The 19,036-nt window shown below is 39.7% G+C and overlaps 1 protein-coding gene across 7 annotated transcripts in view; it reads left to right on the forward strand.

The window, feature by feature from the left end:
- Nucleotides 1-1,751: 1,751 nt before the first annotated feature.
- Nucleotides 1,752-19,036, forward strand: part of TBP (TATA-box binding protein) — a 47,312-nt gene continuing 30,027 nt past the window's right edge. For 2 of the 7 annotated variants that reach the window (XR_013174405.1, XM_077157959.1), the window contains exons 1-3: nt 1,752-1,880; nt 3,902-4,108; nt 7,141-7,538. Coding sequence is in view for 6 of the 7 variants with exons in the window: in XM_077157959.1 (XP_077014074.1) it covers nt 4,055-4,108; nt 7,141-7,538 (452 nt within the window). In the remaining variant the exon portion in view is untranslated. Of the gene's footprint in view, nt 1,881-2,040; nt 2,190-2,249; nt 2,366-3,901; nt 4,109-7,140; nt 7,539-19,036 lie in introns of those variants that run through there. The other 5 variants (XM_077157961.1, XM_077157962.1, XM_077157963.1 and 2 more) reach the window with 5 other exon arrangements.

Below are 19,036 nucleotides of genomic sequence, written 5' to 3' on the forward strand. Positions count from 1 at the left end.
TGAGGAGAAACGGAAACTGGAAAACGCTATTGGTGGGAATGTAAATTGGAATAGCCAATTAACAGATTAGCGTCTAGCATAATTGAAGATACGCATACCTTGTGGGCCAAAAGTTCCAATCCTAGGTATATACTCTAGCCATAAAACACGTAACGTAAAACCAAAAGACATGCTTACCATCTGCAAATCCCAACCTTGCTCCATACCTTCCTTGGCCTGCGTAGACGCTGTAACCCGCCAAGCAATGCGCAGTGCTGCTCCGAATGCCCTGCACCCGCCCAGGACCAGCCTCCTAGGCTTTGAGTTCCAGTGAACTGTTACCTTGTTGCTTATCAACTGGCCTGCTTCATTTTTCAATCTTAAGGGTCCATCGAATTTAAGCAGACTCTATTCTGCAGGTTCCTGGCAAGACAAGGTGGACTACACGATATATACAGAAAATCTGGGATCAGAAAATGTTTTTGAAAGTACTTGTTTAATTAAATGTTGAAATATTTTCCATATTTCCCATAAATAAACAAAGGATTTTCTTTGATGTTATGCAGAAAGAGGTATTGTACTTATTCAGTTCTCTCCATAGGCTAACAAGGTGCCAGATATAGTACGCGATACAAAAAGCATAGATAACACTTCCGATCCTTAAGTTGCTGACCACCTCACTGATAAAACAGAAAAAATAAAGAGCAAATAAAAAACAAAGCAGTACAATATATGATTATTCATTTTTAAAAAACTAGAAGCGAGAAATCAAGGTGTGCTGGGTTCTAATCAAACATACAGAAGTAAACGAACTAAGAAACAACTAAGATTGCCGAAAATGGTTGGATTAGATAGGGTTCTCTGAGAGAAACTGAACTGGCAGATACATATATATATATATATATATGTAAATATTAAGAGACTTATAGGAATTGGCTCACAGAAACTTGGGGATCGACAAAACTGAATTCCATAGGGCAGGCAGCAAATTGGAAACTCTGTGATGATGTCATTGAATGCCCCAGGAGAAGCTGACTGGCTGAAGTAGAGACAGAAATTCTTTCTGACTGCTGAAATCCTCAGTTCTTTCTTTAAGGCCTCCAACTGGTTGGATAAGAAGAATCCTCTCATTGCTGAAGGCAATATCTTTTTTACATTATAGATGCAATCAACAGTAGATGCAATGAACTGATCAATGACTTAAATCCATCTCAAAAGACCCCCACAGAAACAATAAGACCAGTGCTCGCTTGACCAAACACCACCATAACCTAGCCAAGTTGACAACTGAGATCAACCATCATGATGTTACTAGCAGAATTATAAATACAATTGAATCTCTTTATTAAGGCTATCTTTTTGTTTTACTTATCATTATATATTTTTAAGAAGAATTAGGTAACCTTCAATGAATGCTTACCATGTGCCAGGCACTGTTCATCTATTAACTGAATCTCACAACATCTCTGCAGGGTAAATAGTATCATCCCATTTTAAAGACGAAGAAACCCAGGCACAGATGTCAACTGCCAAAGGTTACAAAACTACTTGGTTTAAATATATATTTTTTCTTTTTTTTTTTTAAGCATATATTGCTTTCCTGCATCCATCACCGACCAATTAGGAAGTATTATGGCAAAGCGGCCCCGCCCCAGAACTCTCCGAAGAGCTCCCACCCTAATTTCCCGTAAACCGAGCGCTCAAGGAATAGGGAAGCGACATGTGCCCACACTTCCCATGGCCGTCACTCGAGCATGGTTAGCTCGCTGAAGCCGAGGGGGCACTGGCGGAAGTGACGTCATCCAGCGCGCGCCGGTGTTTAATAGGGTCGGGAAGGGTCGCGGTGGCGGGTGCCCAATCTGGTTTGTGTGGGCCAGTGGCGGTTACCTCAGAGACTCCAGGTAACGGCCTCTTTGACTCTCTCTGTTCTCGGGAGGGCTGTGTGTGCGGAAGGATGGCGATTCGTGCATCGAGGTCCTCGGGCCGATGAAGGGGGAGGGGACGCGGAGCTGGGCGCGCAAGGCTCCGCGGGCTGCCGGACGTTCCTCCCGGCCCGTGCCGCCCACCGGCCGGCCGGTCCCCGCTGCCCGCCTGCCTCGGCCGCTGCCCCCAGCCGGGTCGCTGCACGGCTGTGGTTCGCAAGGCCGCTTCCCGCCGCGCAAATGTTGGGTGCTGAGCGTTTAGAGGGGCCCAGAGCGGAGGACAGCCAGGTGTGTCGGAAACCCATAATCTTTCCTGTCCTTTTCTGTCATGCCTCTTCTCTTCGGCAGTGGACGGTGGATTAACTCTGGCCTGGGCCTGCTGGTTTTGCTCCCATGCTGGTTTTATCGTGAAGTTCTGCTTGGGGCCTTTTTAGGATTCTCATAATCCTGAGACTTCGGGCTCGGTATGGCTTCTCTTAAATAAATAAATTCGCACTGCTGTATTTACAATGCCTACATGTCTGGAGTCAGGCCAGTGTGATTATCCAGTGTGAAGCTCCAGGTAACGTTCTCTGTGAAAAGAGACCTCATACAGACTGCTGGATGGGTTATGCAGACGCTAGAAGACTGTGCAGAATTCATTGGTTCTCTTCACTATCAGTCATTGCCTTCAGAAAACAAAAGAGCTTGTTTGATGTCTTCAGCTTCCAAAACATGGAGACACTCTCTCAACAATGATCTTTTCTAAGGATAAGTCAGTACAGTTGATATAGGTGAGGAAGTGGCAGTCTCTCCCATCCTGGAAGTGATGGGCTATTTCTGGGATTAGCGCTGAACGATTATGACGTAAGACTCCCAGTCTAGGTTCTCAGGCTTCTTTAGGCTTTTAGTTTGTGAAAGATAGTCTATAGATACCAAAGGCTCTGGATAAATTTCTAGGTAGTGATATTTACGGTGCTTTAAATCCTGCCTTGATTATCTCTTGCCTTAACTACGCAGCGACCCCTTAAACTAAGCTTCCCTTCTCTAGTCTTACTACCCTCTAATTCATCCACATTTTTGCCAAAATAGCCCTTCTGAAACACAGATCTATTCATTCTACGCTTCAGGATTGTGTAACTGCCATTAGTGCCTATGTGATAATGCCCAAAATTCTTCATAATGGGATGCCAACTATATTTTCTGTCTCATCTCTTGCACCTACCCTCTAGATAACTAAACTAAGCTGCTTTTATTTTTCTTCCCCTTTGTGCATGATCTTCCTTTTGCCTGAAATACAGATTGAGTCTTACCTTGCTAGACTCAAATCACATGGTCCTTGCTTTGTGAAAACACTGCCTTGTCTCCAGAGTGCGTCACAGTTCATACTTCCTTCTCTTCCATACCATATATGTATTCATTCATGTATATCTACATTCACTCATTTATGATCGCATAACTATGTTCCAGGCCCTGTGCTTGGTGCAGAAATTGCAAAGACACATATGCCTTCCATGATAGCACATACAAAATGTTGCAGTAAATATTTGCACACCCTTCAGTTGAATGATGTCAGTGGCTATATCCCCTTTGTCTTTATACTTTATACATTTATATTATTATTTTAGGGTTACAGTGTCTAGAAAAGTATACTTTTCTTACATCTCTGATATGTTTATTTTCAGCAGCACAGTTTTCTTTTTTCATTTTGATCTTACTAATAGAGGGTATTTTGAGTTTTAGTATGTGTTTGGTTTGATTTGGTTTGGTCTGTTTTTGGTGATGAGTATGTAGAAAATGTAGTCTTTGGGAACTTTCGCCCTCTCAAAGTGATCATCAGATTCTTTTATTCATTCAGCAAATATTTGAGTGCCTGCTGTGAACCAGGCACATAATTGAGATGTATGTAGTTCTTTTATATTTAACCTGCAACTTTGAGACCTGTAAGTGCTATATGAGAACTTTTTATTAGATGATAAATGTTTGAATAGAAATGTGCATTAAACTTCAAACTTTTTCAGAACAGCATCGCTTATCCTCAGTGTGCATGAAGATAACCCAAAGAGTTGAGGAAATTGGTAGGAGTGCACTGGTGATGCTCCAGGGAAAAGACTGAATGCTGAGAGAGATTCCAGTCCAAGGGTTTTTGGTTTACCAAGAAGAGAGTGAACATCATGGATCAAAACAACAGCCTCCCACCTTATGCTCAGGGCTTGGCCTCACCCCAGGTAACACCGCTGGAGGGAGGGCATAGGTAGGGAAGACATTGTAAGAAACAGTAGAAAAGGTAGGAGGGGGTTTAACTATGTAGTGTTGAAAATTATTTCTAACCTTGTATCTGATGCTCCTTTTATCTACCTTATTGACAGATGCATAAAACAAATGGAATAAAAATAAATAATAGAACAAATGTAAAAATAAATTTAGTAGATTGAAATGCTAGTGATCAATGAAAGGGAGAGGTATGGTATGTATGTTTTTTTTCTTTTTCTTTTTATTTCTTTTCCTGAATTGATGCAAATATTCTGAGAAATGATCATGATGATGAATATGCAACTACGTGATGATATTGTGAATTACTGATTATATATGTATATTTGTATGACCATATGTTAAGAATGTTTGTTTGTTATATTTCTAAAAAATTAATTTAAAAAATAAGGAAACGGATATCTAGCTTTTTAAGCCTTTCTTATTAGTTTTCTTGAGAAGTTCTTATTAGGCTATGACTAAACATGATAATGTTTCAAGAAGTTTATTCAGAGGCAAAATTCCATTATTTATCCGTTAAACACTTACTCTTTTGATAAATACTTGTGAAAATGTTCCAAGTGATTATAGAGTCTTTGATTTTGAAAGTTGTGCTCACTAAATTGTGTTCTAGTTTTATCTTTTCCTTTTTACTTTTAATGCCCTAAATCACAGGGTTTTTTTTTTTTTAATTAAACTTTTTTGAGGTATAATTTACAGACAGTACAAATGCCCATTTTAAATGCACCTTTTGGCAATTGTTTCACCTCTGTCACCTCCAAAAATTCCTGGCTTCACCTTTATAGTCACTTCCCTTCACCTAGTCCCAGGCAACTGATAGTCTGCTTTCCCAGCACTAAATATTTTTTTGTATCTGTCTTTTCCAGTATTAAGTTTTTAAATTTCATCTTTATTGATAATTATACCAGTAGTTAATTCCTTTACTGCCAGGTAGTATTCCATTGGATGGATATACCACAAATTTGCTCATTCTTGAGTTGCTCACCTTTAGGGGCTGTTTCCAGATTGGGACAATGATGAATAAGCGTGCTGTAAACATTTGTGTACAGGTTTTTGTGTACACTGTGCTTTTATTTTATTTTTTTATTTTTATTTTTTATTTTTTGGGTGCATGGTCCGGGAATCGAAGCCCGGTCGCCCACATGAAAGGTGGGCATTCTAACCACCCAACCACCACTTTTATTTTATTTATTTAGGAGTAGGGTTACTAGATTGGATGGTAAAGGTATGTTTAACTTTATAAGGAACTGCTAAATCATTTTCTAAAGTGGCTGTACCTTTTTGCAGTTCTGGCAGCAGTGTAGAAGTTCTGGTCGGTCCACATCTTCACCAACACGTTGGGCTGTCAGTCTTTTTCATTTCTATTTTCCTGATGAATACTGATCTTGAGCATCTTGTCAAATGCTCATTGGCCATTTATATACCTTTATTAGTAAAATGTCCACACACATCTTTTACCTATGTTTTTATTGGGTTTATTGGGTCATTATCTTTTATTGATCACTTTTTGTATTCTGCATACACATCCTTTACCAGATACATGTTTTATAAATATTTTTTCTCAGCCTGTGGCTTGCTTTTTAGTTTACTCCATCATGTCTTTGAAATAGCAGATATTCTTAATTTTTTCTGAAGTCCAATTTATCATTTTTCTCATGTCTAAGAAACACGTGCCTACTCTAAAGTCATGAGGATGTTATTGTTTTAGCTTTTACATTTAGACCTAGGATCCATTTTGAGTTAATTTTGCATGCTGATTTAAAATAAGACAGACCTACTTTTAAAACCTTTATCTAATTGTAAAGATTATGTTGCTTTATCTTTGAAACTGACATAAAGTGGATTTTTTTTCCTAGCTCATATTTTTATAAAAATAAGTGACAGTGCTTGGATAGTTAGGACTACATTATGCATTTGACTCTCTTTTATCATCTTTCTGTCACTGTGTTGAGGGTAAAACAGTTGAACATAAATATCTTAGACATCTTTAGCTTGTGCTTTCTGCTAAATAAGGTGGAAGAAATGGAAAAGGATTATGTCTCTTTCAGTTCTTAGACTTATTTGGCAATCTAATGAAAACAATGGATCCTCTTCCCAGAAAAATGCATGCAGACTTCGAAGAGGCTCATAAAACCATTGCAGGCTGTCTTTGTATTCCATAGGGCTCCATGGATTTTAGTACAGTAGGAAACACATTGGACTGGGTCTCAGGAAAATATGGCTGGGATCTTGGCTCATCTAATAACTAGATCTGGGATTTGGGGCAAGCCATTTAACTTCTCTAGGTATCAGCTTTCTTATTTTTAATATGGGAAGAACAGTATCTGTTTTTCCTTTCCCAAAGAGTCATTCTGAAACTCAGTGTAACAGTGACTGAAGAAATAAGGACGCATTATAGAGAAGTAAATTAATAATTATTCTGATAGATCCGTTGGACTTGGTTGATTTAAAATTTTAGAAGAGCAAATAGTCAACCTTTCTGAATAGTATTTTAATAATTATCATGACCTTGCTAACACTTCAGTGTTTTTTATGTGCCTGTCATCATGTTGAACACTTGAAGTGAATATCTAGGGTAACCATATAATTTATCATCCAAACTGGGATGACAGTTTGTAGGAAATGGAATACTACTCAGATGGATGCTAGGAGAGTGGTTTAAACAGGGATCTATGGTCATTCTAATTTTCTTTCCTTATTCTTTCCAACTATCTTCACACATTATTACCTCTTGTTAAGCCTGAGGGGTTGAGCAACTTACTGAAATTCTCATAGGTAATAAGTAGTAAGTTTGGAATTCACACTCAGGTCTTATTCCAAATCCTACGTTCTTGACTGAAGAAGAAAGTACGTTCTTCCTAATAATGCTCAAAGCCCTATTTATACTCAGAAGACATCTTTGCACATCTTGCTTGCTGTTCTACCCAGGCAGGTCCTACAACACTAAAGACGAGCCAGCCTCACTATTTTTTCTCCTTGCTTCTCACAGGGTGCCATGACTCCTGGAATCCCCATCTTTAGTCCAATGATGCCCTATGGCACAGGATTGACCCCGCAGCCTATTCAGAACACCAATAGCCTGTCAATTCTGGAAGAGCAGCAGAGGCAGCAGCAGCAGCAGCAGCAACAGCAGCAGCAGCAGCAGCAGCAGCAGCAACAGCAACAAGCAGCAGTGGCAGCTGCAGCGGCAGCAGTTCAACAGTCTACATCTCAGCCAGTGACACAGGGGGCCTCTGGCCAAACTCCACAGCTCTTCCATTCTCAGACTTTGACAACCGCACCTTTGCCAGGCACCACTCCCCTGTATCCTTCACCCATGACGCCCATGACACCCATTACTCCTGCCACCCCAGCCTCGGAGAGCTCCGGAATTGTACCACAGCTTCAGTGAGTGCTTTGTGCTTTGTGTCTTTTCTCTTCCTGCCCCTTAGAGCTAGTTTGCTGTTCTTTGTTTTCAGGTGGATTGACTGGTATAAGGGAGTGAAATTAATAGTAATCCTATGTCAAAATGTGCTGTATGTCTCAGTTGAGAAAAAAATGTCTTAGTGAGTCATGCCCTCTAATATTTTCAGAAATTTGGTATATATAATCGGGCCAGGGGAATCCATAGCCAAATATCAGTCTGAATTTCATTGTTATTATTATGGACATTTCCGTGTAGCTGATTTTCTAAATCACAGCTGTTTGTAGTCTCCTTCAATAGGAGGGATGTGGGATGGTCATCCATTGAGGGATGGACTTTGGAACAATAAATTGGTCACAGTATCAGTATATTCATACTGATCCTTGTTTTTCTATATTCTTACTATGAGGATACAAATCTTTCAAGAACTAAGTCCTTCCCACAAGATAAGCATGGCTGCTCCAGTCTGAAATGGATTTTTCCCACCTAAATCAATGGGGTCCTATATGTAACAGGGTAGGAGAGGAAAAATTTCTTCTTTCTGAAAACCTGCGTATATGTCAATGAAAAGTATAGAGCGTTTACTATTTGTTTCTTTGTTTTCCTCTTTTTTCTTTTTAACATTTTTTATTGTGAAATATGACATAAAAAAAGCAGTAACTTTCAAAGTACATTGTAACAAGTTGTTATAGAACAGATTTCATGTTTGGTATGGGTTACAGTTCTACAATTTCAGGTTTTTCCTTCTAGCTGCTCCAAGACACTAGAGACTAAAATATCAATATAGTGATTCAGCAGTCATATTTATTTATTAAATCCTAACTTCTCTTGTTGTAACACCTCCTTCTCTTTTTCTCTGTGTTAGTTTGCAAGTTGCTGGAATGCAATATACCAGAACTGGAATGGCTTTTATAAAAGGGGAATTTAATAAGTTACAAGTTTACAGTATTAAGGAAGTGAATGTGTCCAAATTAAGGCACCATCGAGAGCTTACCTTCACTCAAGAAAGGCCAGTTGGACTGAAACACCTCTGCCAGCTGGGAAGTAACATTTGCTGTTCCCTTGCTCCTGGGCTCCACTGCTTTCAGTCTCAGTCCATGAGGAGTTCCTCACTTTGCTTCTCCAGGGCTGGTTTTCATCTTTTGGCTTCCCTTGACTCTTCCAGGTTCAGGCTTGCTTAACATTTCACGGCAATGTCTGCTGGCCCCCAAGCATAGCCAAACATCCATGTCTCTGTTTCCCCTATGTCTGCATCTTTGTCAGCTCTGCTGTGAAGTTTCTGTCAGTTCTGAGGCATCTGTCGTTTCTGTCAGCTCTATCATTTCTGACTTTCTCCAAAATCTTTCTTCTTTTAAAGTATTCCAGTAAACTAATCAAGACCAACCTGGAATGGGTGGAGTCACATCTCCATCTAATCAGACATTAATGGCCACAGTTGGGCGCATCACATCTCTATGGAGATAATCTCATCAAAAGTTTCCTGCCTGCAGTGTTGGATTAAACCATGGCTTTTCTAGAGTACATGATACTTTCAAACCTGTGCATGATCCTTTTAACAGTCTTCAGAGTTATTTGGACTACGCCCATTATAATGTTTTCATGATGGATAGGGGTGAGACTAATAGGGGATGGGGGTGGAACAAGTTGATGTTCTTGCAGAGACTGACACCTCTGGTGTGCTGGTTTGAAATGATGTATGTACCCTTGAAAAGCCATGTTTTAATCCTAATCCCATTGTGTAAAGGCAGCTATTTCTTCTAATCCCTATTCAATGCTGTATGTTTGAAACTATAACTAGATCATCTCCCTGGAGCTATGATTTAATCAAGAATGATTGTTAAACTAGATTAGGGGATGACATGTCTCCACCATTAGGGTGGGTCTTGATTAGTTTCTAAAGCCCTATGAAAGAGGAAACATTTTGGAGATTGAAGAGATTCAGAGAGAGCAAACCAGAATGACATAGCCACAGGAAGCAGAGTCCACCAGCAAGCGACCTTTGGAGATGAAGAAGGAAAATGCCTCCCGGGGAGCTTCATGAAACAGGAAGCCAGGAGAAGAAGCTAGCAGATGACACTGTGTCCACCACGTGCGCTTCCAGATGAGAGAGGAACCCTGACTGTGTTCACCATGTGCCTTTGCAGATGAGAAACTCTGACTGTGTTCGCCGTGTGCCCTTCCACTTGAGAGAGAAACCCTGAACTTCATCAGCCTTCTTGAATCAAGGTATCTTTCCCTGAATGCCTTAGCTTGAACATATCTATAGACTTGCTTTAACTGGAACATTTTCTCAGCCTTAGAACTGTAAACTAGCATCTGATTAAATTCCCCCTTTTAAAACCCATTCTGTTTCTGGTATATTGCATTCCGGCAGCTAGCAAACTAGAACATCTGGGTTTCAGGATTTATCTGGCCTAGGAACCATCCAGAGGTTGTAGGTTTCTGGAAAGTAATCTCAGCATATGAAAGTTTTGTAGAATCTCAGATAGAGCCTGTTCTAGTTTGGTAGCTGCCGGAATGCAATATACCAGAAACAGAATGGCTTTTAAAAAGGGGAATTTAATAAGTTACTAGTTCATAGTTCTAAGGCTGTGAAAATCTCCAAATTAATGCAAGTCTATAAAAATGTCCAAACCAAAGTACCACAAGAGGTTACCTTTACTCAAGAAAGGCCAGTGAGTTTAGCATTTAAGGCACGTGGTGAACATGACAACTGTCTGCTGACTTTCTCACCTGACTTCCTGCTTCATGAAGCTCTCCCGGGAATGTTCTTCTTCATTTTCAAAGGTCGCTGGCTGGCGGACTCTATGGTTCTCTCGGCCTCATAGCTCTGCTCAGCTTTGCTTTGGTTTTCGTGTGGCTATGTCATCATTCCCTGTTCTTTCAGAATCTCCTCTTGTATAGGATTCCAGTAAATTAATCACGACCCACGTAGAATGGGTGGAGATATGTTTCCCATCTAATCAAGTTTAATGCCCACAATTGATTGAGTCACATTTCCTTGGCAGTAACCTAGTCAAGTTTCTAACCTATAGTACTGAATAGGGATTAGAAGAAACCACTGCTCCCACAAGATTGATTAGGAGTAAAACCTGGCTTTTCTAGGGTTCACAAATCCTTTCAAACCGGCACATTCCACCCTCTAGACCCTAAAAAACATGTTTTTCCCATATACAAAATACATTCATTCCATAACAATATCAGAGAACTTTGAGCCATATCAGTAACAATACAAATATAATACAAGGTTAAAACCAGTACAGAGTTTCATCAAAGTTTAGTTACAGATATGGTCTGTTCTGAGGCGAAATTATCTGGCTCTGGACCTGTAAAACTCAGCACAAGTTATTTACTGCTAACATACAAAGGAGGAATAGTCATAGGATACATATACCCATTTCCATAGGGAGAAATTGAAAGGAACACAGGGATCACCAGACCCAAGCAGTTTTGAAAACCTGCGGGGCAAACTCCATTAGATTTCAAAGTCTGAGAGTCATTTGTCTTTGGGGCTTTAGAAAGTGGCAGTCCCACCCTTTCCAAGAGCTTAGTCAGTGGCTTACCTCTCTCCGAATGCAACCTTGGGGGACATTGAGGAGACTGCCTTTTTCTCAGCTCCACCCTCTCAAAGCATCAGGGCTGCGCTCTGGCTCCCTGTCATCTCTGGGGCCTGCGCTCAACCCCTCTATGTGGTGGCAGCCAGGCTCTCCCCAAACCCCAAGGAATGTGCTCCACCCTCTCTGAGTCCTGAGGCAGCATGACTCTTCCACTGTGGAAGGCCCATTCTCTCTCTTCAGGGCAAATTCACCCTCTCCACGTGCTTGGGTGGGTCCACTCTCCTGGCCTGGGTGGGTCCACTCTCCTGGCCTGAGGTTTCTTGACTTTAGACCCCAACCTCCATCGTTTTGCCTCTGAAGTTATTTTCCCTCCAGTGTGTCCCTTCTCTGCCCTCTCAGTCCCACTGGCAGTGGTTCTCTTTATACAGATCCTGCAACACTCTCCTTGGCTTTCTATGTAGTAGCCTCAGATCATGCCCAACAGACATAAGGAATTTCCACAAATTCTTCCTGGATAACTCCCTATCCAATCCTGGCTTTCTCTGAAATGGCTGACTGGTTCCACTTTTGGCCAAATTCTCACACAGGGCACCATTCTCTGGAGTCTCTCTGAAAGCCCAGAATTTTCCAGAACATCAGTTTCTGGTTTCTTTGTACCCAGGAGTTCAGTTTTCAGCTTATTGTTCTCCTTTGCATTTCACTATAGGCTGCAAGGAGAAACCAGGCTGCACTTTCCACATTTAATTTGGAAATTTCTGCTAAATATCCAAGTTCATAGCTTTTAAAATCTGTCTTCCAGCCAAAGCCACTAGTCAGTTTTGCCAGATTGTATGCTGTTTTAAAACAAAGATCACCTTCCTTCCAGTTTGTAATAGCACACACTTATCACTGTCAAGTGCTTGGCCAGAGACATCCCTAGAGACCATGTTTAAGTTTCTTCAAAGCATTCTAGGCTTTCTATGTCAAGTTCCTCACAACTCTTCCAGAATCTTGCCCTTATCCATTTAAAAAGCCATTCCAACATATTTGATATATACAAACCGCAGCAGCATCCCATTCCTCAGGCACCAAAATCTATTCTAGTTTGCTAGCTGCCAGAATGCAATATGCCAGAAACAGAACGGCTTTTAAAAAGGGAAATTTAATAAGTTGCTAGTTTACAGTTTTAAGGCTATGTAAATCTCCAAATTAAAGAAAGTCTATAAAAATGTCCAAACCAAGGCACCATCAAGAGGTTATCTTCACTCAAGAAAGGCCGATGAGTTCAGCCTTTCTCAATTGGGAAGGCACATGGTGAACATGGCAACAGTCTGTTGGCTTTCTCTCCCGGCTCCCTGCTTCATGAAGCTCCCGGGGGGTGTTCTCCTTCTTCATTTCCAAAGTTTGCTGGCTGGCGGACTCTGGTTCTCTCAGCCTTGTGGCTCTCCTCGGCTCTGCAGTCGCTTTCTTGTGGCTGTGTCGTCATTCTGTGTTCTCTTAGAATCTCCTCTTTTATAGGATTCCAGTAAATTAATCAAGACCCACATAGAATGGGTGGAGACACATCTCCATCTAATCAAGTTTAGTACTGATAAAGTCGCATTTCCTTGGAGATAACCTAGACAAGTTTCTAACCTAAAGTACTGGATAGGAATTAGAAGAAACCATTGCTCCCACAAGATTGATTCGGATTAAAACATGGCTTTTCCTCTGGGATCTATCCTGTAACCACTTTTTGAAGAGTACTTTGGAAACTTGCTTTTTTATTTCTTTGCTTTGTATATATGTTATACAATACAATAAAAAAAGTTAAAACAAAAAACATGGCTTTTCTAGGGTACGCAAATCTTTTCAAACCGGCACAGAACCTTAGGTGTTCTTTAGGGTTAACAGGAATGATTCTGGTTGGAGTTTGGTAAACCATGTTAATTAGAATACCTAGCTGAAGTTAGTGTAAAGAGTAGCCTCCATATAGCCTCTGAGCTCTATTTGAACTATCTTAGCCACTGAAACCTTACTTTGTTACAATTCTTTTCCCCTTTTGGTCAGAAAGGTATTGTTGGTTCCCTGGTACCAGGGCCAGGATCATCCCTGGGAGTCATGTCCTGTGTTGCCAGGGAGACTTTCACCCCTGAAAGTCATGTCCTACATAAGGAGGAGTGGTAATGCTTTTCCTTGCAGAATTGGGTTTAGAGAGAGAGAGAGAGGCCATATCTGAGCAACAAAAGAGGTCCTCCAGAAGTAACTCTTAGGTATAGCTTATAGGTAGGCTAAGCTTCTCCGCTACCTAGATAAACTTCACAAAAACAAGCCTTAAGATCAAGGGTATGGCCTATTGATTTGGGTGTCCCTAAAGCTGGACACAGTATCAGGGGATTTCCTGATGGTTAAGTTTAATAGCTCCATATTTTTTCTGGCACCCCTCAAGGAATTTTGCCAATACTTTTTGATTTTCTGCATAATATACTCCAGGATGTATCAAGGCATTACATTAATTTATACAGGATTAAATGACCTCTTTCTTATTCTGGGCTCCCTGTGTTTCAGTTGTTCAAATGAGCTACACAGATAGGTTGAGTTAGATTATGTGCTACAGAAAATTTTGCTTCCAGACCAAATAAACCTTTTTTCCTTTGGCCTCAAAGAGTACATGTGGTTCTAAAATATAAACATTGTCTTCCTTACCCCTGTGTTCTGAATTACTTTTACCCCAACCTGATTGGTTTTATTCTTATCTCCGACTATCAGATTATATATGTATATATATATATATATATATATATATATATATATATATATATAAAGCAGGCTCTCGAAATCCAGAAATAATAATTATCACTCAAGACTAAATGTGTCTGCTATAAAAGCTTACAAAAAAAGCTGTTTTCTTATAAGCAATTTCTAAAGGAGACTATACGGTTCTAGTTTGCTAGTTTACAGTTCTAAGGCCATGAAAATGTCCCAATTAAAGCAAGCTTATAGAAATATCCAATTTAAGGCATCCAGGAAAAGATACCTTGATTTAAGGCCAGTGAAGTTCAGGGTTTCTCTCTGAAGTGGAAAGGTGCATGGCGAACACAGTCAGGGTTTCTCCTTTGGCTGGAAGGGCACATGGTGAACACAGCATCATCTGCTAGCTTCCTCTCCAGCTCCCCAGGAGTCGTTTTCCTTCTTCATCTCTGGAAGTTACTGGCTGGTGGACTCTCTGCTTCATAGTTCTGCAGTGTTCTCTGTTGTGGCATTCTTGTGGCTGTGTCATTCTTCTCTGCTCTCTGTGACTCTCCAGCTTTCTCCAAAATGTTTCCTCTTTTATAGGATTCCAGTAAAATAATCAAGACCCACCTGGAATGGGTGGAGACATGTCTCCACCTAATCCAATTTAACACCCACTCTTGAGTGAGTCACATCTCAGTGGAGATAATCTAATTAAAGTTTCCAGCATACAGTGCTAAATAGGGATTAGAAAAAAATGGCTGCCTTTATAAAATGGGATTAGGATTAAAACATGGCTTTTCTAGGGTACATACATCCTTTCAAACTGGCACACATACCATTGCTGTTCTTTTGTTTCTGGCTTATTTTACCTCACCAAATTTCCCACACGTTCATTCACATCGTTGCTTGCCTCATGACTTTGTTCCTTTTTTGTAGCAGCATGACATTTGTTCATAAGTATACACCATTATTCGCCAGTCTACTTCTCTGTCAGTACATCCTTCAGCCGCCTGCGTTCATTAGATGTTATTGATTTGTAGTGTCCAAAGTCCACAGTCCATCAACAGTCTCAATTTTAGATAATTTCATTGTTCCCAAGAGAAAGATAACCAATAAACAAACCCTCACCAAATAGGAATTCTAAACCTCCTCTTAACTCTTGACCCTCCCCCCATTATTTTTTTAATTTTTTAATTTTATTTTATTACTTTTTTTGGCATGGGCAGGCACCAGAAATCGAACCAGCTCTCCAACATGACAGGTGAGAATTCTGCCACTGAGCCACCATTGCACCGCTCCCCCCCCCCCCATTATTTACCTCTGCTGTTGCTGTGGTAGTGCTGATGTTTTCCTTTTGAACATAGCCCATAGCATGCAATAGCAGTATTCCCCCTATACCCTGGACTTAAACACCCTTTTTACACAAATCATACCTGTGTACTTGAAGTAGTTCTTGCAAGAACTAATTTTTATTTCTAGTGTTAATCAGTGGGACATGTAGGTCTATACAACCCCTTTCAATCTTGTTCATCTTCAACATGGTAATACTACTTATAGACCCACTAGAAAGCCACCTTTACTTGTATCTATTCCCTTACACTGGAGTTCAATATCATTAGCTAACCATTCACCCATCTCTAGCTCCTATGTATCTCTAAATCCCCTATATTTTATTATAAGCCTCTCATTTTATCTTTTCCATGGTCATGAAAGTAGAATCATACAGTATCTATCCTTTTGTGTCTGGCTTATTTCACTCAGCATTGTGTCCTCCAGGCTCATCCATCTTGTCATGAGCTTCAGGATGACATTTCATCTTACTGCTGCATAATATTCCATCGTATATCTATACCACATTTTGTTAATCCACTTGTCTGTTGATGGGCATTTGGTTTGTTTCCATCTTTTGATGATTGTGAATAATGCTGCTATGAACATCAGTGCGCAAATGTCTGTTTGTGTCATTGCTTTCAGCTCTTCTGGGTATATACCAAGTAGTGCTATCACTGGGTCATGGGGCAACTCGATATTTAGTTTTCTAAGAAACTGCCAAACAGTATTCCATAGTGGCTGCACCATTATACATTCCTACCAGCAATGGATAAGTGTCCCAACTTCTCCACATCCTCTCCAACATTTATAGTTTCCAGTTTGTTTAATAGCAGCCATTCTTAGAGGGTGAGATGGTGTCTCATTGTAGTCTTGATCTGCATTTCCCTTATAGCCAATGAAAATGAACATCTCTTCATGTGCTTTTGAGCTATCGGTACTTGCTCTTTGGAAAAATGCCTATTCATATCTTTAACCCATTTTATAATTGGGTTGTTTGTTCTTTTGTTGTTGAGTTGTATGATTTCTTTGTGTATACAAGATATCAAAACTTTGTCCGATAAGTGATTTCCAAATATTTTCTCCCATTGAGTTGGCTGCCTCTTCATTTTTTTGAGAAAGTCTTTTGATTTTGAGGAGTTCTCAGTTAATCTGTTTTTTCTTTTGTTGCTTATGCTTTGGGTATAAAGCTTAGGAAGCTACCTCCTATTATTAGGTCTTGGCGATGTTTCCCTACATTTTCTTCTAGAAGCTTTAGAGTGCTAATTCTTATATTTAGGTGTTTGATCCACTTTGAGTTAATTTTTGTGTAGGGTCTAAGATAGGTTCTTTTTCATTCTTTTGGCTATCGATATCCAGTTCTTCCATGCCCAATTATGAAAAGACTGTTTTGTCCCAGTTCAGAGGATTTGGGGGCCTTGCCAAAAATCAGTTGACCATAGATTTGGTGGTCTGTCTCTGCACTCTTGATTCCATGAACACGTAATATCTTTCCGTTTATTTGTGTCTTTGATTTCTTTTAGCAATATTATATAGTTTTCTGTGTACATGCTCTTTACACCCTTGGTTAGGTTCATTCCTAGATATTTGATTCTTTTAGTTCTCATTGTAAATGGAATTTTTTTCTTCATAACGTCCTCGGATAGTTCATGATTACTGTATAGAAATATTTCTGCTGTAATCCTTATTTCTTTCTTTCTGCTTGCTCTAGGATTAGTTTCCTATTCTTTTCTAGTTCTTTCAGACGTGTATGTAGTTAAGTCTTTGATTTTAGCTCTTTCTTCCATTTTAACATAGACATTTAGGGCTATGATACATTCCCCTCTCAACACTGTCTTCACTGCATGCCGTAAGTTTTGATATATCGCATTCTTGTTTTCATTCATCTAGAGATATTTGCTGATTCCTCTTTGACCCACTGATTAACAGTATGTTGTTTAAGCTTCACAAATTTGTGCATTTTCCAGTCTTCCACTTGTTGACATCTGGCTTCATTCTATTTTGATCAGAGAAAGTCTTTGTATAATTTGGATCTTTTTAAATTTATTAAAACTTTTTTTTTTATTACTGAACACATGGTCTGTCCTGGAGGACAATCCATGAGCACTTGAGAAGATTATATATTCTGCTGTTTTTCAGTTCATTGTTCTGTGTATGTGGCTAGGTCTAGTTCATTTATCAAATTATTCAAGTTCTCTGTTTCCTTAGTGATCTGTTTGGTCTATCTAATGAAGTAAGTGGTGTCCTGAATTCTGCAATTATTATTGTAGAAACTTCTATTTCTCTTCAGTTTTGCTACTATTTACTTCATGTGTTTTGGAGCACCCTGTTTAGATGCAAATATATTTATGTTTGTTATTTCTTCTGGGTGGATTCCTTTGATTAGTATATAGTGTCCTTCTTGTTCTCTTATAATAGCTTTGTATTTAAAATCTCTTTTTCCTATATTAATATAACTACCCCAGCTTTTTTTTTATATACTCTGCTTGGAATATCTTTTTCCAGCCTTTCACTTTCAACCTATTTGTGTCCTTGAGTCTGAGGTGAGTCTCTTATAGACAGCTCATAGATAGCTCATATTTTTTTATCCATTCTGCCAATTTGTGTGCTTTTATTGTAGAATTTAGTCTAGTAATATTCACTATTATTACTGTAAAAGTAGTATTCAACCATTTTATCCATTGACTTTTTCATGCCACATCTTATTTTTACTCTCTCTTTTTCCCTTTTTAGTTCCCTTACCGATAATCTTCATTTCTGCACTCTCCTCCAAGCTTCTCTCTCCTGCCCTTACCTTTCAGCCTACAGAACTCCCTTTAGTTTTTCTTGTAAAACAGGTCTCTTATTAATGAAATCCCTCATACTCCCAAGATTCTGCTTATCTGTGAATATCTTAAACTCTTCCTCATTTTTGAAAGACAGCTTTGCCAGATAGAGAATTCTTGACTGGCAGTCTTTCTCTTTCAGTTTCTTGAAAATATTGTACCACTGCCTTCTTTTGAATTAGGATACTCTGTCTTCCAGCTTGCTGATCCTTTCTTCTGCCTGTTCAAATTTTTTGTCATGTGCTTCTAATGTAATTTTAATTTCATCTATTGTATCTTTTATTCCCATAAGATCTGTTATTTTTCTTTGTATGCTTTCACATTTTTCTTTATTTTCATCCAGTATCTTCTTAATATCCCTTAATATCCTTTACCTCTTTAGTCATCTCATTGAATTTTTTTTTTATGAGATTTGTTTGAACATCTTTAATTTGTTTCCCAGCTTCTGTATCTCTTTCGGCTTTTTTATTTTCTCCTTTGATAGGCCATTTCTTCCTCGTTCTTCATGGTTTAGTAGTTTTTGCTGATGTTGGGCATCAGATTATCTTGATGAATTTATTCTGAAAGTTGGATTCTCTTCGGTCATAGCTTTTGTTGTTTAGATTTTTGTCAGCCCAGTCTAGACCAGGGACCCACAAAGGGGGAGCATTCCAGCTCCACAGGGCCCCAGGGAGGGGGTCAGGTAAAGATGCCTAAAAGCCTTTAATTCTACTTCCCAAGAGTGCACTTTACTGACCTACCCAGTATATGGTCCTCTTCACCCAAAAGCCTTTTGAATATCTTCCTAGAAGTACGCTTTCCTCGCTTGCTAGCAGGTGGCACTCTTCAGCACCCTTTTCTTCTCCCCTCGGAAGTCTGAGAACTTCCCTGCCGACTCCTGACAGTAGCATAGCTGAGTCCAGGAAGGTAATTTTAAACCTGCAGTGGTCCCAAGAGGACAAGTTTGCTGCCTAAAAGCTGGCACAGTGCGAGGTTATGTCCTGCCCTGGTTTGGGGGAAGTAGACCTCCACTGTCCTTTCACCCTGGAGCAGCCCACCAGCCAGAGACTGCGAAGTGGATGCTTTCCGCTCTGAGAG

Source organism: Tamandua tetradactyla, chromosome 4 (genome assembly GCF_023851605.1).
Source record: "Tamandua tetradactyla isolate mTamTet1 chromosome 4, mTamTet1.pri, whole genome shotgun sequence".
NCBI classification, from domain to species: domain Eukaryota; kingdom Metazoa; phylum Chordata; class Mammalia; order Pilosa; family Myrmecophagidae; genus Tamandua; species Tamandua tetradactyla.